The 21,095-nt window shown below is 41.4% G+C and overlaps 1 protein-coding gene across 2 annotated transcripts in view; it reads left to right on the plus strand.

Moving 5' to 3' along the window:
* Positions 1 to 21,095, plus strand: part of LOC118387463 (collagen alpha-2(IX) chain-like) — a 124,622-nt gene that overhangs the window by 102,506 nt on the left and 1,021 nt on the right. For both annotated transcript variants that reach the window (XM_035775855.2, XM_052525633.1), the window contains 29 exons: positions 1,927 to 1,980; positions 2,274 to 2,318; positions 2,565 to 2,618; positions 2,754 to 2,798; positions 3,182 to 3,235; positions 3,360 to 3,404; positions 3,554 to 3,607; positions 3,785 to 3,829; positions 3,940 to 3,993; positions 5,893 to 5,937; positions 6,101 to 6,154; positions 6,277 to 6,384; positions 6,480 to 6,533; positions 6,772 to 6,825; positions 7,027 to 7,071; positions 7,457 to 7,510; positions 14,075 to 14,119; positions 16,127 to 16,180; positions 16,294 to 16,347; positions 16,443 to 16,496; positions 16,654 to 16,707; positions 16,864 to 16,917; positions 17,051 to 17,095; positions 17,206 to 17,250; positions 17,426 to 17,533; positions 18,834 to 18,887; positions 20,661 to 20,714; positions 20,800 to 20,853; positions 20,953 to 21,060. In XM_035775855.2, coding sequence (XP_035631748.1) covers positions 1,927 to 1,980; positions 2,274 to 2,318; positions 2,565 to 2,618; positions 2,754 to 2,798; positions 3,182 to 3,235; positions 3,360 to 3,404; positions 3,554 to 3,607; positions 3,785 to 3,829; positions 3,940 to 3,993; positions 5,893 to 5,937; positions 6,101 to 6,154; positions 6,277 to 6,384; positions 6,480 to 6,533; positions 6,772 to 6,825; positions 7,027 to 7,071; positions 7,457 to 7,510; positions 14,075 to 14,119; positions 16,127 to 16,180; positions 16,294 to 16,347; positions 16,443 to 16,496; positions 16,654 to 16,707; positions 16,864 to 16,917; positions 17,051 to 17,095; positions 17,206 to 17,250; positions 17,426 to 17,533; positions 18,834 to 18,887; positions 20,661 to 20,714; positions 20,800 to 20,853; positions 20,953 to 21,060 — 1,647 coding nt within the window. The remainder of the gene's footprint in view (positions 1 to 1,926; positions 1,981 to 2,273; positions 2,319 to 2,564; positions 2,619 to 2,753; positions 2,799 to 3,181; positions 3,236 to 3,359; positions 3,405 to 3,553; positions 3,608 to 3,784; positions 3,830 to 3,939; positions 3,994 to 5,892; positions 5,938 to 6,100; positions 6,155 to 6,276; positions 6,385 to 6,479; positions 6,534 to 6,771; positions 6,826 to 7,026; positions 7,072 to 7,456; positions 7,511 to 14,074; positions 14,120 to 16,126; positions 16,181 to 16,293; positions 16,348 to 16,442; positions 16,497 to 16,653; positions 16,708 to 16,863; positions 16,918 to 17,050; positions 17,096 to 17,205; positions 17,251 to 17,425; positions 17,534 to 18,833; positions 18,888 to 20,660; positions 20,715 to 20,799; positions 20,854 to 20,952; positions 21,061 to 21,095) is intronic.

Here is a 21,095-nt window from a genome sequence, read left to right on the forward strand (position 1 = left end):
ATTGCACAACCTTCAATGTTATGTCATAATTATGTAAAATTCTGGCAAATTAGTTCGCAATGAGCCAGGCGGCCGAAATTGTTGCATATACCCTGACTCTGCGTGCAATGAACACAAGAGAAGTGACACAATTTCCCTAGTTTAATATTGCCTGCTAACATTAAATTATTTTAACTAAATATGCAGGTTTAAAAATGTATACTTCTGTGTATTGATTTTAAGAAAGGCATTGATGTTTATGGTTAGGTACATTCGTGCAACAATTATGCTTTTTTTGCAAATGCGCTTTTGTTAAATCATCCCCCGTTTGGCGAAGTTGGCTGTCTTTGTTAGGAAGAAATAGTCTTCAAAGTTCGCAACGAGCCAGGCGGCCCAAACTGCTGCATATACCCTGACTCTGTTACACAGAATCCAAGAGAAGTGTCACAATTTCCATAGTTAAAAGAAATTCATGTTTGCAGGCAATATTAACTAAATATGCAGGTTTAAAAATATATACTTGTGTATTGATTTTAAGAAAAGTGTTGATGTTTATGGTTCGGTACACATTGGTGCAACAACAGTGTTTTTTTACGAATGCGCTTGTTAAATCACCCGTTTGGGAAGTAGGCTATGGTTCAATGACAAATTAACAGGCACCGATTATGTGCAACGCAGGACAAGCTAGATAAACTAGTAATATCATCAACCATGTGTAGTTAACTAGTGATTATGTTAAGATTGATTGTTTTTTTTAGATACGTTTAATACTAGCTAGCACCTTACCTTGGCTCCTTGCTGCACTCACGTTGGTAGTCAGCCTGCCACGCAGTCTCCTCATGAAGTGCAATGTAATCGGCCATGATCGGTGTCCAAAAATGCAGATTACCGATTGTTATGAAACCTTGAAATCGGCCCTAATTAATTAGCCATTCCGATTAATCGGTCAACCTCTAGCTTATTGTGTCATACCCAAGAAGACTCGAGGCTGTAATCGCTGCCAAAGGTGCTTCAACAAAGTACTGAGTAAAGGGTCTGAATACTTATGTAAATGTGATATTTCAGTTTTTTATTTTTAATAAATGTGCAAAATTTCTAAAAAGCTCTGTCATGATGGGGTATTAAGTGTACATTTACATTTAAGTCATTTAGCAGACGCTCTTATCCAGAGCTACTTACAAATTGGTGCATTCACCTTATGACATCCAGTGGAACAGCCACTTTACAATAGTGCATCTAAATCTTTTAAGGGGGGAAGGATTACTTTATCCTATCCTAGGTATTCCTTAAAGAGGTGGGGTTTCAGGTGTCTCCGGAAGGTGGTGATTGACGCCGCTGTCCTGGCGTCGTGAGGGAGTTTGTTCCACCATTGGGGAGCCAGAGCAGCGAACAGTTTTGACTGGGCTGAGCGGGAACTGTACTTCCTCAGTGGTAGGGAGGCGAGCAGGCCAGAGGTGGATGAACGCAGTGCCCTTGTTTGGGTGTAGGGCCTGATCAGAGCCTGGAGGTACTGAGGTGCCGTTCCCCTCACAGCTCCGTAGGCAAGCACCATGGTCTTGTAGCGGATGCGAGCTTCAACTGGAAGCCAGTGGAGAGAGCGGAGGAGCGGGGTGACGTGAGAGAACTTGGGAAGGTTGAACACCAGACGGGCTGCGGCGTTCTGGATGAGTTGTAGGGGTTTAATGGCACAGGCAGGGAGCCCAGCCAACAGCGAGTTGCAGTAATCCAGACGGGAGATGACAAGTGCCTGGATTAGGACCTGCGCCGCTTCCTGTGTGAGGCAGGGTCGTACTCTAAGTGTAGATTGATGATGAAAAAAAACACATTTAATTAATTTTAGAATAAGGCTATAATGTAACAAAATGTGAAAAAAGTCAAGGGGTCTGAATACTTTCCAAAGGCACTGTATGTATAATGCTTTATAATGTATTTTATAATGCCTTATAGGGCCTTATTGGAACCAAGGGCCCAAGAGGACATATTGGAGAAGTGGGCGAGAAGGTAAGACTCAAGTATGATTGCTGACTATTGTTCCTTTATTACTGAATTTGTCACACTGAATTAAAGTCATCCCCAGTCCCCAGTCTTCACTGGTCTAGATTATTATTTGTAATATGCTGCCCCTTAGTGGAAAGATGAAGTACTATGAGAGCTGAATGCCCTGCTTGTACAGTTCACATCAAATGTTTTTACTCATATTCCTGTAATGCTCATGTATGCATTTTACTGAAGGCTTTTGTGTTGATAGCCCTCTCTATTGAGAGCTTAACATCTGAACTTTGTGTGTCCTGTAGGGCTCTTTTGGTTTACCAGGCCGTCCCGGTTATGTTGGTTCACCAGTAAGTGTTTCTCTCGCTGTATGTGTCCAAATAGCACCATTTTCCCCTTTATAGTGCACCATTTTTTTTTACCAGCACCTTATGGACCCTGGTCAAAAGTAGTGCACTAAATAGGGAATAGGGTGCCGTTTGAGATGTGTCCACTGTCTCTTTTCTTTCAAGCTGCCTTTTTTGGTTTGCACCCTAATTTTCACCCCTTTGACATACTTTGTAAAAGGTCTAACCCTATGTCTGTCTTTTCTTCAGGGGCCTCAGGGAGTCAGAGGGTTCACAGGCTCAGAGGGAAACCCTGGACCTGATGTGAGTGACCCACAGTAACGATACTACACCTTGTTTCAGATTTACAGATTGAAACATTTCTGAATACTTTAGGGTGTTATTCATCAGTAATTGAGTGTGTCACTGACTTGTGTCCATGTGTTTGTGACTCTCCAGGGGGAGACTGGGTTTGATGGGCCTCCAGGGCCTCCTGGGACAGTGGTGAGTAGACAGCAAACAAGTCTGTACCTTCCATACACTCTTAGAAAAAAAGGGTTCCAAAAGGATTCTTTTAGAACCCTTTTGGGGTCCATGTAGAACCCTCTATGGAAAGGGTTTTACATGGAACCCAGAAGGGTTCTGTCTGGAACCAAAAGGGTTCTTTCTACCTGGAACCAAAACGTATTCTTCAAAGGGTTCTCCTGTGGGGACAGCCGAAGAACCATTTAAGGTTCTAGGTATCACCTTTTTTTTCCTAAGAGTGTACTACATGTATGTATTCCAACATACAGCACAGCACAATATCATAATGGGCCCCAATTCCTAATGCTATGTCACTCAACCCATATCATATCACTCAGTGTGTATATTCCTGTTTTGTGTAGGGAGCCACTGGTTTCACAGGCCGTGTTGGTGATCAGGGAGTTAACGGCTCACAGGTGAGGGGACATTTTGACCCCAGAAGATGAGGGTCTTCCCATAATTTTTTTGTTAACTACTTTACTGGTAGCTCTTTCTGAATATGTCAGCCTTCACCAAAGGTAGCCTGCATTTACCTTCTAGGGAGAGTTGGGGCCTGTTGGAGTCATCGGCCCCAGAGGCCCCCAGGTAAGAGGAGGCGTTTGCTTGTTGTGTTTTCTTGCCTAAAGTTGGGTCACATTTAACAGAACTCAATGCTCGTAAGACTATACGGGAAGTATTACACACATACTATACAACATGTTTTAAAATGAGCTGTTTTCTATTTATTTCACCAGGGACCCCAGGGTTTAGATGGCGAGAGTGGGCCTCCAGGACTCAGGGGAATCCAGGTCAGTCTCACTCAGCTGCACAGTAATGTTCCCTAACTTGGGACCAGATTCCTAAATTGGGACCAGATGATTGACTAATGTATTTGGAAACATATATTTTTCAGAGGGATTTCTCATCATAATAATATATAATATTAAGGGTTTAAGGTCATCTGTACTGTTTTCATATTTTCACAGGGACAGCCTGGGATGAGTGGTGCCCTTGGTCTGAAAGGTGATCCTGTAAGTCTCTCCTCTCTTCCCTCGTAAAGTTAATTCTGCTCTAGTAAATAAATGACTATAAATGTCTCTCTCCAACCCCCTCTTTTCCTTCCTTTCTCTGTCTTCCTCAGGGGCCTATGGGGACAATGGGTATCCGGGGTGAGCCAGGGTTCGAGGGGCCCATGGTGAGTAGCATAGTACCCAGTGGACTGACCACCTAAACCCCACTCTTCCTTCCAGAGACACACACACATAGCAACCTCACAGTACCTGTCACTTAAAGCTATAATCCTTAATTAAAACAATAACAAAGTGGTTACCCCGCCAGTGTTTTGGTAAAAAGCTGAGGGAAAGTTCTAGAGAGATGTAACCACTTTAAAATTCATAGACAGAGCTATCGATGCAAGTACTGACCATCCATTATATCAAAATTATAGTCAAACATTTTTTTAGGCTCTACAGTGTTTGTTTACATTTACTGTACATTGTTTACAAACATAGTAAAACAAGCTTATATTTTGTGTTCTGATGGGGTAATTAATTAAAACTAAGCTGATGATGTATTTATAAGTTGTATGTAGCAACTAAGGATTCCAGTTAAGTCACAGCATCAGGCTACTGATGATACTACTCAGTGTGTATCCCAATTCCTACATATTGAAGCTTTTATGTGTTGTGGAGCGCTGATCTTAGCTAATGGATGAAAGCTCTATCCTCAAGCTGTATGATCTTCTGATAGCCTTATCCTCTAGCTTAAGAGAGTTTTCTCTGTGCTTGAAAGGATGCACATAACTCAATGCAATGCTGGGTTGTATTGGAGAGAGTCTCAGTATGAAATAATTTTCCACACACGTCTGTGCCTGTATTTAGTTTTCATGCTAGTGAGGGCCAAGAATCCACTCTTACATAGGTACGTGGTTGCAAAGGGCATCAGTGTCTTAACAGCGTGATTTGCCAAGGCAGGATACTCTGAGCGCAGCCCTATCCAGAAATCTGTCAGTGGCTTCTGATTAAATTACATTTTCACAGAACTGCTTGTTGCAAGTTCGATGAGGCTCTCTTGTTCATATATCGGTAAGTGGACTGGAGGCAGGGCATGAAAGGGATAACGAATGCAGTTGTTTGTGTCGTCCGTTTCGGGAAAGTACCTGCGTAATTGCGCACCCAGTTCACTCAGGTGCTGGTTTCCAGTGGTTCGCAGAAGAGAATGTCTTGCTTAATTGACCCCCCATAAATGTAATGGACAGGAGCTGTGCCAGGCCCGCCAAGTCTGTTGACTCATCCAGCTGTAACGCATATAATTCACTGGCTTGTACGCGAAGCAGTAATTGTTTCAAAACATCTCCTGCCATGTCACTGATGCGTTGTGAAACAGTGTTGTTTGATGAAGTCATTGTCTGTATAGTTTTGTTGGCCTTTTCCCTCAGCACTGTCCCAGCCATATCCACGGTAGCAGGAAGAAGAATTAAGCCCTATAGAATGGGGCTTGCCTGTCCTAGCCACTCGGTAGCTCACCGTATAAGTCGCTTCTAGCCCCTTCTTATTAATGGTATCTGTTGCTTTTATACGTCTTACTACTCGAAAGTCATCTTTATTCTCGCTTATTTTTCAAATTGTCATGTTTCGTTTCTAAATATCTGCGCAAGAGTGAAGGTGTCCTGCGAGAGAGTAACGGTTAATGTGATTCAATGTTAATTATTTGACTAGGCTACCTGTATTTGACATTGTGTTGTTATTTCGCTGAACACTAGATGGTTTCATTTTATTTTTGGCAGTGAAACGAGGCTACTCAGGCGAGAAAAAAACTCACCCAAATGTATAGCCCTGTTGGAAAATATAAATATATATTCTTTGGAAATGTGAGGAAAAAAGGTTTTCAGTCTAGTCTGTTTACATTGTCAGTCAGTATGGCTGAAGTGTGGCTATAGATTAGACAATGAGATCATCATGAAAGGGAAGATTTTGTGAAATATTTCTGGAGTTTTGGAGCCATGATGTGATAGGCGTCTATCTACTTGAAGCAAGAAAATCTAACTAAAAGGAACTAACACTTCAATCCCTTCTCTGTCATTCTTTGATTGAAGGGGCCACTGGGAACACAAGGTCCAAAGGGATTCCCTGGAATTACTGTAAGTACTGCTTCTGCATTTTACTGAAATACATTTTGAATTAGATATAATACATTGTTGTATTGTCCTTAGATTGATTCAAAACACTTTGAAGAATCAGGTTGCATTCTTTTCAACTACTTACTGTACCTGCAGTCCTCTGACTCCTCTCTGACCTCCACAGGGTAAGAGAGGACCAGACGGGGACAAAGGGGACCCTGGACCGAAGGGGGAGAGAGTAAGAACCCAGCCTCTGGAGACGTGTAGACATTCAACAAAACTAAAACTCTTGATTCATACTTTTTGACATCTAAATTATGAGTTACACATTTGTCTTCTCTCTCTCGTTCTATCTCTCAGTGTGTTCAGGGTGCTTCGGGAATCCAAGGGCCTCAGGGAGAGAGTGGTCCTAGTGGCTTCCCTGGCTTTACAGGGCTCAATGGTCAACCTGGCACTAAAGGCATTGGGGTAGGTCGTCTCCCTGCCTTATCACTGTATCTACAGTTATATAGACTGCTACTTTACCACTGGAAGACTGATGGATTTTGTGTCTCCTCTTTTAGGGGGAGAATGGAGAAACTGGCCCTCAGGGAAAACTGGGCAGAGATGGGCTGAAGGTCAGAGAAGACTTAAAAAATGAATGCATTATAGTGAAAGTAACATTTAGATTGTCATTCTTTCATCAGCCTGCCTGTTAAGATTGGTCAAAATGATGATAAAACTGTGGATTTCATGTCCTAAAATGTGTGTCCCAAATGGCACCCTACAGTATATAGTGCACTACTTTGAGTCCTGTAGGAGGTGCCATTTGGGAAACAGCTATAGTCTCATAAAAAAATGTCTGTTTCTCTGAAGGGGAATAGGGGTCCAGATGGGCGCAACGGCCAGCCTGGACACAGAGGGACCAAGGTAGGACACTCCTATTGAATGTGTTTATGAGGGTTTGAAAATTCTGGGAACTTTCAGAAAATGCCCAAGCTATCCAGAATTTCTGGGATTTGGAATTCTACAGGGATTTTTGTTCAACCTTAGTATTTAGTAAAGCGTGATTTTAGTCCTGCTCTTGATATTTGAATGGTAACCTGATTGGCACTGCCTTCTTCTACCTAGGGTCGCATCGGACAGAGAGGGCATGATGGCCAGCCTGGTTCACTGGTAAGCACATACCATGCACAGACAAACACTAGTGGAGCCATCTACTTGATCAATTTGCATTGAAAAGCAAATTAATATTCTTGACAAATCAGATATACAGTATACACCTCAATGGGCAACATCTGTGATTGTCAGAACAGCAGATCTGTGGTGTGTGTGCAGATAAGTGGCAAAACACTTAATACTAACACTTCTGCTTGGTGATGAAGAGTATCCAAGGCTGTATGGGCTTATCTAACGGAGCTGACTGAAAGCTAGTGTGAATTACCGTCCATCATCCCACTATTGACCCCCCCGGCCACCTTGGTGAATACTGTAGGCTGCTGAATATTACGTAATCACAGTACACTTATTATGAGTGTGTGTGTGTACTTGTCTCCAACAGGGTTTGCCAGGCCCACCTGGGACAGAGGGACCAGAAGGAAAGCCTGGTACACAGGTTCCCATTCTATATCATATTTCAATACCATGATCACACCCCTGAAGACACTGAGCTTGTATACAGTGCCTTGCAAAAATATTCACACCCATTGGATTTATTCACCTTTTGTGTTACAAAGTCTAATTAAAATGGATTTAATTATATTTTTTGCTCAACAATCTACACAAAATACTCTGTAATGTCAAAGTGGAAGAATGCAAAAAAAAACACAAATAATTGTATATAAATTCAATAACTAAAATATAGTCAGCTCCCTGAGTCATTCAGCTCCCTGAGTCAATACATGTTAGGGACACCTTTGGCAGCGATTACAGCTGTGAGTCTTCTTAGGTAATTCTCTAAGTGCTTTTCACACTTGGATTGTGCAATATTAGCCCATTAATCTATTCATAATTCTTCAAGCTCTTTCAAGATGTAGGGGATCATGGCTAGACAGTCATTTTCAAGTTGATTTAAGTCCAAACTGTAACTTGGCCACTCAGGAACATTCACTGTCTTCTTGGTGAGCAACTCCAGTGTAGATTTGGCCCAAGTGCTGTAGGTTATTGTGCTGCTGAATGGTGAATTCCTCTCCGAGTGTCTGGTGTAAAGCAGACTGAAGCGGGTTTTCCTCTCGAATTTTGCCTGGGCTTAGTTCCATTTCTTTTTATCCTGAGAAACCCCAGTATTTTCTGATGTCAAGCATACCCATACCATGATGCAGCCCACACCATCTTGAAAATAGGGAGTGTTGTGTTAGATTTGCCCCAAAAATAAGACTTTGCATTTAGGCCAAAAAGTGTATTTCTTTGCCGTGTTTATTCTGTATATTTTGTATTTTTCTTTTCACTCTGTCATTTAAGTCATTTGTGGAATCACTACAATGTTGTTGATCCATCCTCAGTTTTCTCCCATCACAGCCATTGAACTCTGTAACTCTGTCAATCACCAATGGCTTCATGGTAACTCAGTGCTTTCAAGATGTCAATGCTTATCACAAAGACAAGTAGTGATGCAGTCAATCTCTCCTGTACTTTGAGCCAGGAGAGATTGACATGCGTGTTATTGGGGCGGCAGGGTAGCCTAGTGGTTAGAGCGTTGGACTAGTAACCGGAAGGTTGCGAGTTCAAACCCCCGAGCGACAAGGTACAAATCTGTCGTTCTACCCCTGAACAGGCAGTTAACCCACTGTTCCTAGGCCGTCATTGTAAATAAGAATTTGTTCTTAACTGACTTGCCTGGTTAAATAAATTACAAAATTCATGTTAGCTCTCCATGTACATTTAAGGGCCAGCTGTGCTGCTCTGTTCTGGGCCAACTGTAATTAACCTGTGTCCCTCTTTGTGGCACTTGACCATATGGCTAGGCAGTAATCCAGGTGCGACAAAACATGTGGCTGTTGGACTTTTTTTTGTTAATAGTGATGTCAAGAAACAGAGCATTGTTTTATTATACTCTCCCCATCTTAGCTACTGTTGCATATATTTGTTTTGTACATGACAGTTTTACAATCCAGGTTTACTCCAAGCAGTTTAGTCTCCTCAACGTGTTCAATTTACACATTATACATTACAATATGTGGTTGAGGTTTAGGGTTTAGTGAATTATTTGTCCCAAATACAATGCTTTTACTTTTTGAAATATTTAGAACTAGCTTATTTCTTGCCACCCATTCTAAAACTGACTGCAGCTCTTTGTTAAGCGTTTGCAGAGATTTCACTTGCTGTGGTAGCTGACTTGTATAGTGTTGAGTCATCAGCATACATAGACACACAGGATTTACTGAGTGCCAGTTGGCAGGTTAATAGTAAAGATTGAAAAAAAAGTAAGTGGCCTAGACAGCTGCCCTGGGGAATGCCTGACTCTACCTAAATTATGTTGACAAGGCTTCCTTTAAAGAACACCCTCTGTGTTCTGTTAGACAGGAACCTCTTGATTCACGACATTGCAGGAGATGTAAAGACATAACACACTTACTTGTGAAGACATCAAAACTATGAAATATCACATGGAATCATGTTAAATGAATAAAAATATATTCTAGATTTTAGATTCTTCAAAGTAGCCACCCTTTTCCTTGACGACAGCTTTGCACACTTTTGGCATTCTCTCAACCAGCTTCACCTGGAATGCCAACAGTCTTGAAGGAGTTCCCACATATGCTGATCACTTGTTGGCTGTTTTTTCTTCACTCTGCAGTCCAATTGGGTTGAGGTCGGGTGATTGTGGAGGCCAGGTCATCTGATGCAGCACTCCATCACTCTCCTTCTTGTTCAAATAGCCCTTACACGGCCTGGATGTGTGTTTTTGGTCATTATCCTGTTGAAAAACAAATGATAGTCCCACTAAGCCCAAACCAGATGGGATGGCGTATCGGTGTGGTAGCCATGCTGGTTAAGTGTGGCTTGAATTTGAATTAAATCACAGACAGTGTTACCAGCAAAGCAATCCACACCATCACACGTCCTCCTCCATTCTTCGCGGTGGGAACCACATATGCGGAGATCATCCATTCAGCTACACTACGTCTTACAAAGACATGGTGGTTGGAACCAAAAATCTCAAATTTGGACTCATCAGACCAAAAGACAGATTTCCACCGGTCTAATGTCCATTGCTCGTGTTTCTTGGCCCAAGCAAGTCTTCTTCTTATTATTGGTGTCCTTTAGTAGTGTTTTTTTTGTTGCAGCAATTTGACCATGAAGGCCTGATTCACATATTCTCCTCTGAGCAGTTGATGTTGAGATGAGGTGTGTCTGTTACTTGAACTCTGTGAAGGATTTATTTGGGCTGGAATCTGAAGTGCAGTTAACTCTAATGAACTTATCTTCTGCAGAAGAGGTAACTCTGGGTCTTCCTTTCCTGTTGCGGTCCTCATGAGAGCCAGTTTCATCACAGCGCTTGATGGTTTTTGCGACTGCACTTGAAGAAACTTTCAAGGTTCTTGACATTATCTGGATTGGCCATCATGTCTTAAAGTAATGATGGACTGTCATTTCACTTTGCTTATTTGAGCTGTTCTTGCCATAATATGGACATGGTCTTTTACCAAATAGGGTTATCTTCTGTATACCACCCTACGGTACCTTGTCACAACCGAACTGATTGGGTCAAACACATTAAGAAGGAAGGAAATTCCACAAATGTACTTTTAACAAGGCACACCTGTTAACTGAAATGCATTCCAGGTGGCTACCTCATGAAGCTGGTTGAGAGGATGCCAAGAGTGTGCAAAGCTGTCATCAAGGGAAAGGGTGGCTACTTTGAAGAATCTGAAATATAAAATATAACACTTTTTTGGAGACATGATTCCATAATGTATGTGTTATTTCATAGTTTTGATGTCTTCACTATTATCCTACTCCTCCTAATGTTAAAAATAGTACAAATAAAGGAAAACCCTGGAATGAGTAGGTGTGTCCAAACCTCTGACGGGTACTGTATATTTTTACAGCAGCAGATTAACAAAACAGCTCCCACAATCTTCTTATTATAATTTTCTTTCAGCTAATCGTCAGTCATTTGTGAAAGTACTGGACATGTTGAGTGCCCTATTAGTGTGATGAAAGTTGTTGTACATTTGTTTACTGTGGAATAGCACTGTATCTGGTCAAACACATTTCTTTGCAAAATGTGGCTAAGGGTTGGTAACAGGTTGTTGGTCAGCTGTTTGAGCCAGTAAAGTGTACTTTGCTATTATTGGGAATGACATTTTCTTCCCTCCAGGCCTGAGGGCACATACTAACTTGTAGGTTTAGATTAAAGAGATGGCAAATAGGAGTGGCAATAATATTATAGTCCACTATCATCCTCATTAATTTTCCTTCCAAGTTGTCAGACCCAGGTGGCTTGTCATTGTTGGCAGACAACAATACATTTTTCACCTCTTCCTCACTCACATTACTGAATTCAAAATTACAATGCTTGTTTTTCATAATTTGGTCAGTTACGCATTGAGGTGTAGGTTCATAAGTTGTTGTTGGCATGTCATTAAAGTAATATCTGCCAATATCAGTGGGTTTTGTGATAAATGAGCCATCTAATTCATCTAATTCCTTTTTGCCCAACATTTCATTTAAGATGCTCAAAATCTTTTTACTATCATCCTTTATATCAGTTATCTTAACAGTTTTTTCTTTGTTTTATTTAGTTTAGTCACACGATTTCTCAATTCATAGTATGTTTACCAATCGGCTGTGCAGCCAGACAGTGTGTCAGTTTGGATGGGGAGCGTCGCAGCACAGCTAAGTCTCTTCAGAGATGTTCGATCGGGTTTAAGTCCAGACTCTGGCCAAAGGTGCCTTTTGGCAAACTCCAAACGGGCTATCATGTGCCTTTTACTGAGGAGTGACTTTCATCTGGACGCTGTATCACCTGATTGGTGGAATGCTGCAGAGATGCTTGTCCTTCTGGAATGTTCTCCCATCTCCACAGAGGAACTCTGGAGCTCTGTCAGAGTGACCATCAGGTTATTGCTCACCTCCCTGACCAAGGTCCTTCTTCTCCAATTGCTCAGCTTAGCCGGGCGGCCAGCTCTAGGAAGTATTGGTGGTTCCAAACTTCTTCAATTTAAGAATGATGGAGGCACTGTGGTCTTGGGGACATTCAATTCTGCAGTAATGTGTTGGTACCCTTCCCCAGATCTGTGCCTCGACACAATCCTGTCTCGGAGCTCTGCGGACAATTCCTTCAACGTCATGGCTTGGTTTTTGCTCTGACATGGACGGTCAACTGTGGGACCTTATATGGGACCTTATATAAAAAGATGTATGCCTTTCCAAATCGTGTCCAATCAATCTAATTGACCACTGGTGGACTCCAATCAAGTTGTAGAAACATCTCAATGATGATCAATGGAAACAGAATGCACCTGAACTCATTTTCGAGTCTCATAGCAAAGGGTCTGAATACTTTTTATGTTGTATAAATTTGCAAAAATGTCTAAAAAACTGTTTTTGCAAAATGTGGAAATTGTCAAGAGGTCTGAATACTTTCCGAATGCACTGTATTTGCCCATCCTTTTGCATCATCCCTCTCAACTATAAAATATTTCAATTCGTCATCAATCCACAGGGACTTCACCATTTTTACAGTCATTTTCTTAATGGGTGCTTGCTTATTAGTAGCTGGAATTAGCAATTCTTCAACATAGGAATCACTACAAAACCTTGTGTATGATATCGGGGTGGCAGGGTAGCCTAGTGGTTAGAGCATTGAACTAGTAACCGGAAGGTTGCAAGATCAAATCCCTGAGCTGACAAGGTACAAATCTGTTGTTTTGCCCCTGAACAGGCAGTTAACCCACTGTTCCTAGGCCGTCATTGAAAATAAGAATTTGTTCTTAATTGACTTGCCGAGTTAAATGAAGGTAAAAAAATGTTTAAAGAGATATTCAATGTCTGATTTGTTATTGTTAACCATCTACCAACCACTTCCCTTCTTTATGAGGCTTTCTAAAAAGCTCCCTGGTCTTTGTAGTTGAATCTGTGCTTGAAATTCAATACTTGACTGAGGGACCTTGGAGATGTTGTGTGTATGGGGGACAGAGAAAAGGTTAGTCATTCAAAAATCATATCAACCACTATTATTTCACACAGAGTGAGGTCCATATAACTTATGTGATTTCTTAAGCCACATTTTTACTCCTGAAGTAATTTAGGCTTGCCTAAACAAACTTTTGCAAGGCACTATGTATACATAGAGCAATGTCACAAAATAGATCTCAAATGTATTTTGTCTGGTTTTTCCCCCCCTGTCCGTACTGCATACTGATGTATGATCTTAATTGTACCACCCTGTTGCAGCAGAACCTTCCTGCAATGCAGGACATTTAAAACGTTTAGTGATTTTGAGGTTTAAAAAGGCATCTGAAGTTTGAAATTTCAGACTTGATTTTCCCTTACAAAAAATGTTGCACCCCCCACTATTTTTTTCCATTAATTATAATCCACATATAATTCACATTTCCTGTTGCTGCGGGATAATTTTTCTGCTGTAGCAAACTGGCTGAAATTAAGATCCTACATCTGTATATTGACATATAATTGAGAAAATATTTGAAAGACTGCTCAAGAAAAGTATTAGTGTAATCAGAAAGGATTCTAGTAAAATGTTTCCTGAGTAGGGTTGAGAAATTCTGTTAACTTTTCCAAAATGGTTAATTCTGTTAACTTTCCCAGTTTTCCAGAATTTCAGAAAATTCCCGGAAGTGCAAATTTTGCAAACATACTCCTGAGAGTTTCTGTATATACAGTACAATAGCTGGACAACTGTAGTCATTCTGGTTCTGAACAGCAGATGGCAATCTTCACAACCCTGCTCAATGTGACATATTCACAAATGATTGTCATTGTATGTGGGTAATTTTCCACTTTAATTAATCACCCATCAACTTCAACCTCATATCATTACATTCTAAAGTTATTATGACAAGATTAATGAATTTGTGTCCTTGTTTAATATGTGTAGTCATGTAGTTGTTAATGGTTTGCCCTGTGTGTCTTCTTCACATTAGTGCTTGTGTATACAATATGACCTCTGTTGATGTGTATTGAGTTGACACTTGTTTCTCATGTGTTACAGGGTCTCTCTGGTTCAGTGGGAATAACTGGCGATAAAGGCCTAAAGGTACAGTACAAGCAGTATGCATAGTCTTATCATGGAGACAGAAACACAATACATGTGGTTCACTATAAGGTCACTATGAAACTACTGAACAAAAATATAAATGCAACATGCAACAATTTCAACAATTTTACTGAGTTACAGTTCATATAAGGAAATCAGTAAATTGAATGAAATGAGGTTCTATGAAATTAATGAATAAGACCCAAATTTATGGATTTCACTTGACTGGGCAGGGGCGTAGCCATGGGTGGGCCTTGGAGGGCATAGGCCCATCCACGTGGGAGCCAGGCCAACCTGGGGAGCCAGGCCCAGCCAATCAGAATATTTTTTCCCCCACAAAAGGGCTTTATTGCAGTGAAATACTCCTCAGTTTCATCAAATGTCCGTGTGGCTGGTCTCAGACAATCCCGCAGATGAAGAAGCCGGATGTGGAAGTCCTGGGCTGGCGTGGTTACATGTGATCTGTGGTTGTGAGGCAGGTTGGATGTACTGACATATTCTCTAAAATGATGTTGGAGGCAGCTTATGATAGACAAATGAACATTCAATTTTGGCATCAGCTCTGGTGGATATTCCTGCAGTCAGCATGCCAATTGCACGCTCCCTCAAAACTTGAGAGATTGTGTTGTGTGACAAAACTGCACATTTTAGAGTGGCCATTTATTGTCCCCCGCACAAGGTGCACCTGTGTAATGATCATAAGCTTCTTGATATGCCACACCTGTCAGGTGGATGAATTATCTTGGCAAAGGAGAAATGCTCACTAACAGGGATGTAAACTAATTTCTGCTCACAATTTGAGAGAAATAAGCTTTTTGTGGACATGGAACATTTCTCTGATTTCTTTATTTCAGCTCATGAAACATGGGACCAACACTTTATATGTTGCGTTTATATTTTGGTTCAGTTTAAGTAACTCTAAGAACTTCTTATAGTTACTCAGTCTCAAAGTGACCTTTATGTTTAAATTCATTGGTTGGCGAATTATATCATTCTCCAGGCTCAGCTATTTTTGGCTGGGCAGTGCAAGGTAGCAAATATAAACACATTATCACATTTATAGGACACCCCTGGATTATATGATGAGTTTTATATGATTTCATGACCACTACAAACGCAGACTAGGGCAAACATTTGAATAGGGCAGAAAAGTACCTGCTACTGAGCTAGTTAACGATATCAGGTCTCTCCATACTTGTAAACGGGAGCATTAAAAGGTTTAGGAGTATGAGGTGGTAGGTTAGGGATATTGCATCATCACTACACACACAGGCACACACACACACACTCATATAAACGTATGATTATGTGGGATGTGGATAATATAATATGAGGTGGCGTGAAAGTGGTTTGTACCCCAGTTAGTCACCTGGCCAGTGTATTGTATTACAACCTCTGCTATATAATATAGACTCATGCCCAGGCAGAGAGAATAGTGAGGGGGGACAGGGAGACAGGAGTAGGAAGTAGAGGAAGAGGGATGACTAAGATAAATAGTTGTGGCATCTGGGCAATATGACCAATAATGATCCATTTGAAAAAGTTATGTGCCATCTACATATCCATTAATACCTGTAAATAGCTGAAGGTTCTTCATTGATTTAATGTCATTTGCAGGAACATTGGTACAGTTTTACTCCATTGTTGATGTTTACATCATTAAATTGGGTGCAGTTAACCTCTGTACATAACCAGAGACACAATTACTCAATAGCCCCGCATATATAATCATAATTACAAAGTCATTAATCAGAAGATTAAACAACTGTAAGCAAAAAAATTATAAACTAAATTAAACACTGATGTGACTCACAGCGTTGTGCATACATCTTAATTTGATTGTAAGTAATCAATTCGGATTTGTTTTATATTAGCATTTAAATGGTTCTCATTGACTGGACCCATGCGATAAGCCCCCATCTCTTCTTTCTTCTTCTCTCTATCATTCTCTCATCCTCTACTCATACTCTCTCCATCACTCTCTCACCTTCTTTGTCCTTCATCCAGGGATTCCAGGGCATTGCTGGAGAGCCAGGTCCAGATGGCCGTTCAGGCCCTCTGGTGAGTCTAGCATGAGTAGACAGCACTATTGCAACCAATACGGATTTAGTGTTGGGGTCTTAGGCCATCATCACACACAGAGTGCAGTGTTACTGACTACTGTCCCACGACAGGGCCCACCTGGACGGACAGGACCAACAGGTATCCCTGGGCCACTGGGAGAGAGGGTAAGTGACACATTTAAGATGGATGTGATTGATGTGATTCTCAAATAGGACAGGTTTGAACCGTATGTGTGTGTGTTGCCGTCTCTCTGCATCAGGGCTTCACTGGGAAGGAAGGTGTGGAGGGACCCCAGGGGCCAGTAGGCATGTATGTAAGTGATGCTTCTGTAGGGCCTACTGGGCAAGGGGTTTGACCGACACACTGAAAATGTCTCTGTTTGGTATTTTTGACAGATGACACTTCCATGTCATCCTGTGTGTGCAACTTAGCTTATTTATGTTACCAGTCCTGTGTTTCTCGTCCCCCAGGGTTTCCCGGGTAGCATGGGAATGCGTGGCACAAATGGTCACACCGGACATAGGGTAAGGACACAGTATTTGAGTCATGAAATCAGTGGACATTATTCCAAATGGCCATCCCAGACCTGTGGGCCTCAATTTATACCAACAGCATCACATTGTGTATTTCCTTTCAAATGTGTAATGGTTGGTGTGGTGGACTGTGTGTTGGTGTCCCAGGGGGAGACTGGTGTAAGAGGCCTGTCTGGTCTTACTGGGAAGCCTGGATCTCCAGTAAGTAACTGTGCTGTCGTTAACAAGTCCACATACAGTATGTGACAAGTCCTTGTAGACAACTTCATTGAGTCTGGTGTTAGTTTAAATTATGTGTGTATTGAGCCTGTTCTGACTGGGCTGTATTTTATAGGGTGTATCAGGACCTCATGGGGATAGAGGCCCTCCGGGACCTCAGGTGAGATCAACAGGAATCACATACCAGAACTACATTTCCTAAATATCTTGAAAAATCTATCTGTAATGTAATCCATGCCTTTCAATGGTGTCTCTGGGTTTTCTCCTCAGGGCCGGCTAGGGGATCTGGGACGCACAGGGCTAGAAGGCCCACAGGTAAATTACAGCAGAACAGGCCTTTTCACTACTCCCTCAGCAGTTCTTATAGATCCATGCTCTATACACTGCCAATATATAGTTAGTCTTGCTTGGCCAGACCAATAGTGTAGACACAATACACAATGGGAACAAGACTAATAGATGAAGCTACTCACCTGTCTGTGTGTTCCAGGGCCCCTCAGGTCTGCAGGGCTCAGATGGAGCCACGGGGAAACCGGGACCAAGGGGAAGCAGGGGGCCTCCGGGGCCACAAGGCTCTAACGGACCAGCAGGAATCCTAGTGGGTACTACTTTGCAGACACTGCTCTCTTCTCCTCTAAACAACCTCTGAGGACTGTAACCTCTGTACACACTAAAAAGTGTGTAATGGTTCTATATCGTGCCAAATAAGGGTCCTTTGGCTTGTCACCATAGCGGGTGCCTTTTTGGTGCAATATAGAACCCTTTTTTTGAATGTTCTATAAAAAAAGATGCTCATAAAGTTTTGAATGGAAACCTTTATGGTGCTATAAATAACCATTTTTTAAGGTTCTACAAATAACCATTAAAAAAGGTTATTTAAAGCACCAAAAAAGGGTTGTAACCATCTCAATGGTTCTACAAATAACTTTTTGAACGTCCATACAGAGTTTTGTATTATATTATATTGTTAAAATTCCATAGGTGTCTGGAATGGCTGGGGGTCCATGAGGAGAAAATTGAGAACCACTGATTTAGTCAACACTTCTCAGTTGACACAGGGCCTTACGTTACTCTTTCACAAGACACTGTTGCTGGCCATGCTCATATTTTACATGTAACGACATAACACAACAGATTAGATCAACTGGAATGACACTCTCACTCACAGTTGCACAAAAAGAGCTGTGAGCAAATCGTGCCCCAAAATATTCTAATGAGCCGCCACGCCTACGTTTTAATTATCACTAAAAGATGAAAGAACCATTTTCTGAATGGCAAATAACCATTGAACGGCTCAAAGCATTCTTTGAGTCATTATGGTTCCACATAAAACCATCTCCCTTACCAAAGAACCCTAGAATTGTGTTTTTTTCTAAGTGTGTAGAACCTCTATAGAACCTCCTAAACTCCTAGACTATGGGACATTAAGTCTCTGATGCCTGTTGGATGCATTTTATGTCATGCTTCAGTGGGTGAATTCAATACATTTATTTGTAATTTATTACATGGCTTACGATTAAAAGCCCATTGGATGCTTATTTGGCATGGCTCGGGGTGCCAAGCACAGCCCTTTAGCTTGGACATTTATATTCATAATTGTCACAGTTGTAAACATGTATACAGTACCAGTTAAAAGTTTGGACACACCTACTCATTCCTGAATTTTTATTTATTTGTACTATTTTCTACATTGTAGAATAATAGTGAAGACATCAAAACTACGAAATAATAAATATGGAATCATGTAGTAACCAAACAATATATTTTATATTTGAATGCAACTACATCTGCGATCCTGTGCATGTGGATAACTAAAAATGTAATCAAAAAATTTAATCTGTGTTCCATTGTGATGCTTTGTTGTCCTTCTTTTTAAACCTTGTATGGTCCATCCTCAGGGAATGACAGGTGCTGGTGGACTAATTGGACCAGCGGGGGAAAGAGGAGAAATGGTAAGTACAGCAATTGTAATAGATGATAATGATATATCTAGGGTTGCAAAATTCTGGTAACTTTCCCAAAATGTTCCAGGTTTTCAAGAAATCCTGGTTAATCCTGGTTCCTGCTTATTCCCTGATTTAGGAATGTTACCACAATTGTGCACCCCTAAATACAGTTGAGGTCGGAAGTTTACATACACATTAGCCAAATTCCCTGATTTAGGTCAGTTAGGATCAGCACTTTATTTTAAGAATGCGAAATGTCAGAATAATAGTAGACAGAATGATTTGTTTCAGCTTTTATTTCTTTCATCACATTCCCAGTGGGTCAGAAGTTTACATACACTCAATTAGTATTTGATAGCATTGCCTTTAAATGATTTAACTTGGGTCAAAAGTTTTGGGTAGCCTTCCACAAGCTTCCCACAACAAGTTGGGTGAATTTTGTCCCATTCCTCCTGACAGAGCTGGTGTAACTGAGTCTGGTTTATAGGCCTCCTTGCTTGCACACACTTTTTCAGTTCTGCCCACAAATGTTCTATAGGATCGAGGTCAGGGCTTTGTGATGGCCACTCCAATACCTTGACTTTGTTGTCCTTAAACCATTTTGCCACAACTTTGGAAGTATGCTTGGGGTCATCGTCCATTTGGAAGACCCATTTGCGAACAAGCTTTAACTTCCTGACTGATGTCTTGAGATGTTGCTTCAATATATCCACATCATTTTTCCTCATGATGCCATTTATTTAGTGAAGTGCACCAGTCCATCCTGCAGCAAAGTACCCCCACAACATGATGCTGGCACCCTCGTGCTTCACGGTTGGGATGTTGTTCTTCGGCTTGCAAGCCCCCATTTTCCTCCAAACATAACGATGGTCATTATGGCCAAACAGTTCTATTTTTGTTTCATCAGACCAGAGGATATTTCTCCAAAAAGTATGATCTTTATCCCCATGTGCAGTTGCAAACCGTAGTCTGGCTTTTTGATGGCGGTTTTGGAGCAGTGGCTTCTTCCTTGCTGAGCAGCCTTTCAGGTTATGTCGATATAGGACTCATTTTACTGTGGATATGGGTACTTTTGTCCCTGTTTCCTCCAGCATCTTCACAAGGTCCTTTGCTGTTGTTCTGGGATTGATTTGCACTTTTCGCACCAAAGTACGTTCATCTCTAGGAGACAGAATGCGTCTCCTTCATGAGCGGTATGATGGCTGTGTGGTCCCATGGTGTATAGTACTTGTGTACTATTGTTTGTACAGATGAACATGGTACCTTCAGGGGTATGAAAATTGCTTCCAAGGATGAACCAGACTTGTGGAGGTCTACATTTTTTTTTCTGAGGTCTTGGCTGATTTCTTTTGATTTTCCCATGATGTCAAGCAAAGAGGCACTGAGTTTGAAGATAGGCCTTGAAATACATCCACAGGTACACCTCCAATTGACTCAAATTATGTCAATTAGCCTATCAGAAGCTTCTAAAGCCATGACATCATTTTCAGGAATTTTCCAAGCTGTTTAAACGCACAGTCAACTTAGTGTATATAAACTTCTGGCCCACTGGGGTTGTGATACAATGAATTATAAGTGACATAATCTGTCTGTAAACAATTGTTGCAAAAATTACCGACTTGCCAAAATGATAGTTTGTTAACAAGAAATGTGTGGAGTGGTTGAAAAACAAGTTTTAATGACTCCAACCTAAGTGTATGTAAACTTCTGACTTCAACTGTATGTATAATCTAGCAATTTGTGATGTGTGTTAAACCACGCTTTTTTGGAACATCACAGGGTATGCTGGGACCTTCTGGTGATCTAGGTCCTCCTGGACTAGATGGCGAACAGGTTTGTAGGACACACTCCCTACAGGAACTCTGTGGTCTCAGACAGGTGAGTTTTCTGACAGTTCTCTTCCATTTCCTCTTTCCAGGGCACTCCTGGCCAATCGGGGTTGGAGGGGCAAACAGGAACAAATGGGGAAAAGGTTGGTGATAGTGACACTATGATGCCTAAACAAACACCTAGAGATATATTTCACCATCTTTCACTTCTCACTACTTCTTCTACTTCATGTGTATTCCAGGGAGACCTAGGGCCTTGTGGGAAACTTGGTCCTCCAGGGCAGCCTGGAGCTCGAGGTCTACAAGGACTCAAAGGGTTACAAGGCTCTCCTGGACCAATGGGAATAGAGGTGAGCACCGTCACCTGCCTATGGCATTGGACATC

The sequence above is a fragment of the Oncorhynchus keta genome, chromosome 9 (assembly GCF_023373465.1).
Source record: "Oncorhynchus keta strain PuntledgeMale-10-30-2019 chromosome 9, Oket_V2, whole genome shotgun sequence".
Lineage (NCBI taxonomy): Eukaryota > Metazoa > Chordata > Actinopteri > Salmoniformes > Salmonidae > Oncorhynchus > Oncorhynchus keta.